Here is a 6,167-nt window from a genome sequence, read left to right as displayed (position 1 = left end):
ATCTTTGCAATGGGAAAATAAGAACCACAATTCCCAGAAGGCAGTAGACAGGAAAGGGGCGGAGTTATCGCATAGCTCCTGCGATTGGTCGGGGACGTAGATTTGAACGTGGCGCGGGGCTGGTTCTCTTCCCTTCCCTTCTACCGTGGTGGTTTTGCCGGCTGCGTGACCGGTTAGTGGGTAAAAGCTTGCTGGTATCGGGTAGGTAGTGGAACTTGGAGGAAGGGAGGTTGTATGCCAAAGTATAGGGGTGGTAAGAACAATAGCTTTTTTATGAGGTTGTTGGCAATGTTCTCTCTAAGCTGCAGAGTCTTGTGAGCAAAACTTCTACTTTGTGAGCTACTGCATAAATTAGTGTGCTTTGGAGTCATCCTTCCTGAGCTAAGACAAAAATGTGTGAGCTGGAGGCTAAAAATCTGTGAGCTAGCTCACACTAACTCAGCTTAGAGGGAACACTGGTTGTTGGTAACGTCATGGAGGCGTCTTCTAGGTGTATTTTCCCTTCCCAGCCCTGTTAATCTATTTCAAATAGAGTTAACTGCTGTGGTTCCTCTAGCTTGCCAGATATTTTTGACGTTAAGGTTTAGGTGGGTAGCCGTGTTGTATAAAGTTTGAGTCCACTTGCATCTTTAAGACCGACGAAGTTTAATTCTGGGTATAATTAATCTTAGCTGGTTTTAAAAGGTGCCACTGGACTTAAACTTTATTTGAAAGACCTACTAACTTCAAAAACAGAACAAAGTTTGAGTCCAGTGAGATCTTTTTAGACCAACGAAGTTTAATTCTGAGTATAAGCTTTCATGTGCACATGAAAACTTATACGCAGAATTAAACTTTGTTGGTCTTAGAGGCGCCACTAAACTCACTGTTCTGTTTTTGAAGTTAGTAGGTCATTCATTGGCCAAAGGTATTTTCCCCCTTCCTATTAAAAGTTTTGCCTGATTTTATTTACAGATAGGTGGGTATTGTAGGGACCAGAGATGGTTAAATTGGTTTTATATTCAATAGCATAAATGGACTTGGAAAGTGATGAAGTCTGAGTTGGAAATTTATTGCAGGATTCCCCAATATGGTTGGTGCCTGCTAAGCTTTTTGGGAAATGGGTGGGGCCGTTGTAAAATAGGGCTTGTCAGTACTGTGGTTTGAACTCTCTCCTCACGACCTGAGTTTGATTCTGGTGGAAGCTGGATTCAGGTAGTCGGCTCAAGGTTGACTCAGCCTTCCATCCTTCCAAGGTCGGCAAAATGAGTGCCCAGCTTGCTGGGGGAAAAGTGTAGATGACTGGGGAAGGCAATGGCAAACCACCCCGTAAAAAGTCTGCCGTGAAAACGTTGTGATACGACATCACCCCAGAGTCGGAAACGACTGGTGCTTGCTCAGAGGACCTTTCCTTTCCCATTTGATAAAAGGGTTTCCCACTGGAAGATGAAGCAGCTCCTGGGTTTTTTATAGCCTTTTGGGGGGACTGATGCTCCCCACTGCTTCTCAAAATTTCAAAGGTGCCCATAGACCCACAAAGTTTGGGGGACCCCTACTGTATCGGGTAGGAGTCAGCAAGGGCTATTAAAGATAAAATGGGATGTAGTGGCATGTGTGTAATTGGGAAAATACTGTTTATTGATTTTAAAATGAGCCATTCTACAAATTACATGCTAGAGTTCTTACAGCAGCTTTGGGCCAGGCTTAGGTACTGTTAAGAAGGAGCTTGGAGTTCCAGGTACAGTCATAAGGTTAAAGAACACCTGAACAGACATTCACATAACCAGATATACTGTGGACTCAGTTCATTTTCTGTAGCTTCATATTAGGCCTGCTTACTGCTTAATGTGAGGGGTGACTGAGGTGCTTCTAGTGACTCAATTAAGTTCTGGTCATGGGGAATGCAGCTGCTATCAAATTTTCTAGGTCAACATGGGGGAGAAGTCAGGGAGAACGGACAGTATGGGGTTAGTTAAAAATATTGCTAAGGTTATAGGCTTCTGAGGTGGTGTGGCATGGCAGGGACATGGGACTGGGCTTACAGATGCTTCTTATTTTACAGGCTTAAGCCTTTAAAATGGGATGAATATTAGTTCAGGCCGTGCATTCCCAGGTGGCTCAAGGGAGAACCAGTGTGGTATAGTGGGTAAGTGTGGCAGACTCTAATCTGGAGAACCAGGTTTGATTCAGGAAGCCTGCTGATGTGACCTTTGGCCAATCACAGTTTTCTGAGAGATGTTCTGTCAGAATTCTCTCAGTTCCACCTATCTTACAAAGTGACTGTTGTGGGGAGAGAAAGGGAAGGAGATTGTAAGCCGCTTTAAGATGCCTTAAGGCAGGGGTGTCGAACTCATTTGTTATGAGGCCTGGATTTGACATATATGAGACCTTGCCGGGCCGAGCCATGTGTATCATAAAATGTAATGCCAGGTAGTGGACATATAAACTTTATAAGGGGCACAGACACACAATTAAAGATTTTTTTTTCTGCTTAAAATATTAGCCCGCTTGCAATATTTTGTTTTACAGTCTTGGATAAATGTTACCTCTTGCTATGAATTATTGCATCAAAAACTGCAGACAGTGTCTGTGCTGTACCAGTCTTGAATACGTGCTGTTCAGGTGTGCACATCTGAAAGTTGCAAACCTACTTTTGATTCATTGACATTCAATGCTTTGAGCTTAAGACCCAGAGGAACATGAAGCAGCTGGGCATGGTGAACTTTTGTACAGACGTTGCTTCACGTACTAGTCAAGAACACCACGGCACAGACTGAGGGCTATGTGCTTGTCTACAGAACTATAATTTTCCCCAGAAAAATGACTACAACTAAAAAAAAATACAACTTCCCCCCAAAAAACAACTACAAGAACAGAGAAACAGCCATGTACCATGGTCAGTGTCAGCCGACTATCTGGGAAGTCTAAATTCAAGACCCCAATCAAAGGAAAATGTGAAAGGAAAATTTGCTGGGTAAAATTGGGGTGGAACACACTCTCAGTCTAAAGCTGATATTTCTCTCCTAAATAGTTCACATGCTTTCCTATTGAGAAAGACTGGAGGGTATGAGTACAGTGAAAAAGAGACGGGGAACCCAGTTACAACCGCAATAAAACTCTCTCTCTCTCTCTCTCTGTAGCAAGGCATAAAGCTCATACCTTCACTAAAACGTTGCTGGTCTAAAAATGCACTCTTTGTAGCTCTCCGGATGGTGGGGACTGGATAAAGGAAGCTCTGGCTCTTTATTTTCTTCCCCAGGGCAGGAAGAGGGAGAGGAGCCACAGTCATTCATTAGAAGGAAGAGAGGCTTGTCTCAGTAGCTCTGCAGGGTGATTAATTGAGCCTGGCAAACTTAATCAACCAGCAGAGCTATAGAGCCAACCTCCCTCATTGGCTGAGGCTGCTCCTCCCTCCTCCTCCTCTCTGGCTTATCTGGGGAGAAACACAAAATGGCAACCGAAAGAAGCTGACAAGGGAAAATGAAGCAGATGATAGCCAGTTGTTGGAAGGCCTGATTGGAGCCCTCTGTGGGCCTGATCCAGCCTGCGGGCCATATGTTTGACACCCCTGCCTTCAGGGAAAGAAAATGGGTTGTAAAAACCAACTCTTCAGTGACAGTGCATATGATTTGGATGCAGAAGAAGAAGATGATATTGGATTTATATCCCGCCCTCTACTCCGAAGAGTCTCAGAGCGGCTCACAATCTCCTTTACCTTCCTCCCCCACAACAGACACCCTGTGAGGTGGGTGGGGCTGGAGAGGGCTCTCACAGCAGCTGCCCTTTCAAGGACAACCTCTGCCAGAGCTATGGCTAACCCAAGGCCATGCTAGCAGGTGCAAGTGGAGGAGTGGGGAATCAAACCCGGTTCTCCCAGATAAGAGTCCGCACACTTAACCACTACACCAAACTGGCTCTCCCACATTCGATTCCCCTGCACATCCAATTAAAGGGACCAGGCAAGTCCTTAGCCTTAGACCTTGGATACCTGCTGCTGGTCAGAGTGGACAATACTGTTCTTGGCAGACCAACAGTCTAACTCAGTAAGGCAGCTTCCTGTGTGTGTCCTTGATGTTTTCCTGTAGCCCCAGCTAGGGAAACTGAATGTGCTGAAAGGCAATTGCATGCCAGTGATACCATCATTTATTTTGGGCTGCAGGTATTTAAACAGTCGCTCTTTCTTCCACAACAGAAAAAAATCCTCATTACACGGCAGCAGTTCAGATGTGGCAGTCTGCCCCTTGGACTTGCTCCTTTGCTCAGTATATATCAGCCCTTATGTGCTTGTCCACCAGCTGCTGCCAACATACCATTGCATGGGTAGTTGAGGAAGAGGAGGCTGTGGCTCAGTGGAAGAGCCTCTGTTTTGCATACAGAAGGTCCTGGGTTCAATCCTCAGCATCTCCTGTTAAAAGCACCAGGTCATACGTGGGTGAAAGACCCAGCACTGGAGAAGTTACAGTGAGCATACATATAAGAACATAAAAGCCATGTTGGATCAGGCCAATGGCCCATCCAGCAACACTCTGTGTCACACTGTGGCCAAAAAACCCCAGGTGCAATTAGGAGGTCCATCAGCGGGGCCAGGACACTAGAAGCCCTCCCACTGTTGCCTCCCCCTCAAGCACCAAATATAGAGAGCATCACTTGTCCCAAATAATCCATTTCTGTGTGGCCTCTTGATAGACAGATGTCTTCTTTCTTTCTTCAGGATGCAAAATGAAGTACCTCAAAGGCATGGACTTTGTGTCACGGACCAGCACTCTCGAAGAGACTCTAACTTTGTTGTCAGAGCTGAAGGTAATACCGCTTGGTCAGCTGTCTCTAAGGTGAATGATATCCTTAGCAGTTCTTGGACTTGCTGTTGAAAGATGGCTTGACACAAAGCTGAGGAGTGCAACTGCTACTGATGCCGGTCTGCGGCTAGCAGCTCATTCCCAGTTCTGTATCAATTTATTGATGATTTTGAGGATGTTCCGATTTCTTGACATTCCCCAGGGATTGCCTCAATAGGGTGTATTTCTCTTACCCCCTGTTCCCTTAATGAACTTTGCTGAGCAGTTTAAAAAAAAAAAATTAGTAGTTTATATTGTGCATGTGCTTGTGTTCCTGGAGTCATGGTGACTTTTGGCAACCCCTAGTGGGGCTAGGACATTTTTCAGAGGCGAGATTGTATCGCCTGCCTCTGTGTTCTGGCCCTGTGTTCCTTTGAGGTCTTCCATCCAAGTACTTACCAGAGCTGGTCCTGCTTAGCTTGGGCTATCCAGGTCAGGGCTTTGCTGAGCAGTTTCTGAAGATCAATAGGTAGTTTTGAGCCTACCATGTATAATCTGGAGCCTACCATGTATAATCTGGATTCTAGCAGCAATTGAATTTGGAAGATAGATCCAGGTGGGCAGCCGTGTTGGTCTGAAGCAGCAGAACAAAGCAGAGTCAAGTAGCACCTTTAAGACCAACAAAATTTTATTCAGAATGTAAGCTTTTGTGTGCTCTAAGCACACTTCATCAGACAGTGGGATGGAATGGCAAGCAGTCCTAAATATAGGGCGTTTTCGCACTGACCTTAATCAGCAGCGACGCCCCTCTTCACCGCGCAGGATCGGCGCAGATTTCGCACTAATTGCCGCGGAGCACCCGGAAGAGCCGGAAAGTCCCGCAGCTTTTGCGGCGCAAATGGAAACTGGTTTTTGGCGGTTTCTGCTTGCGCCGCAAAAGCCGCGGGACTTTCCGGCTCTTCTGGGTGCTCCGCGGCAATTAGTGCGAAATCCGCGCCGATCCTGCGCGGTGAAGAGGGGCGTCGCTGCTGATTAAGGTCAGTGCGAAAACAGCCATAGAGAAAGTGGGCAGTGAATCAGCATGCAAAACGATGGAAATGTCCCTTAGCAGATTAAAATTAAAATTGTGATTCTTTTAATTCACTGCCCACTTTCTCTATATTTAGGATTACTTGCCATTCCATCCTACTGTCTGATGAAGTGTGCTTAGAGCACACAAAAGCTTACATTCTGAATAAAATTTTGTTGGTCTTAAAGGTGTCACTTGACTCTGCTTAGTTTGGAAGAGTTTTTCATTCAGAAGGGAAGGATGGACCAGAGAAGCAGAGAGGTACAGGGAGGCAGCAGGATTTTTAGCGGTACTGATAAGCAGACTCCTTCCTTTGCATGAGGAACATGGATAGGAAGGTCATT

At 45.7% G+C, this 6,167-nt stretch overlaps 1 protein-coding gene and 1 non-coding gene across 2 annotated transcripts in view; both read left to right on the top strand.

The window, feature by feature from the left end:
- The first annotated feature begins 4,313 nt into the window (after positions 1-4,313).
- Positions 4,314-4,386, top strand: TRNAA-UGC (transfer RNA alanine (anticodon UGC)). Its single transcript has one exon. It is a non-coding gene; the product is annotated as a tRNA-Ala (tRNA).
- A 306-nt stretch (positions 4,387-4,692) lies between these two features.
- Positions 4,693-6,167, top strand: part of ESPL1 (extra spindle pole bodies like 1, separase) — a 52,040-nt gene continuing 50,565 nt past the window's right edge. The window contains exon 1 of the mRNA XM_060252189.1: positions 4,693-4,779. Coding sequence (XP_060108172.1) covers positions 4,699-4,779 — 81 coding nt within the window. The 5' untranslated portion in view covers positions 4,693-4,698. The remainder of the gene's footprint in view (positions 4,780-6,167) is intronic.

This window comes from Heteronotia binoei, chromosome 13 (genome assembly GCF_032191835.1).
Source record: "Heteronotia binoei isolate CCM8104 ecotype False Entrance Well chromosome 13, APGP_CSIRO_Hbin_v1, whole genome shotgun sequence".
NCBI lineage: Eukaryota > Metazoa > Chordata > Lepidosauria > Squamata > Gekkonidae > Heteronotia > Heteronotia binoei.
The sequence above is the reverse complement of the archived record's forward strand: the minus strand, read 5'-3'. Positions and strand labels throughout refer to the sequence as shown.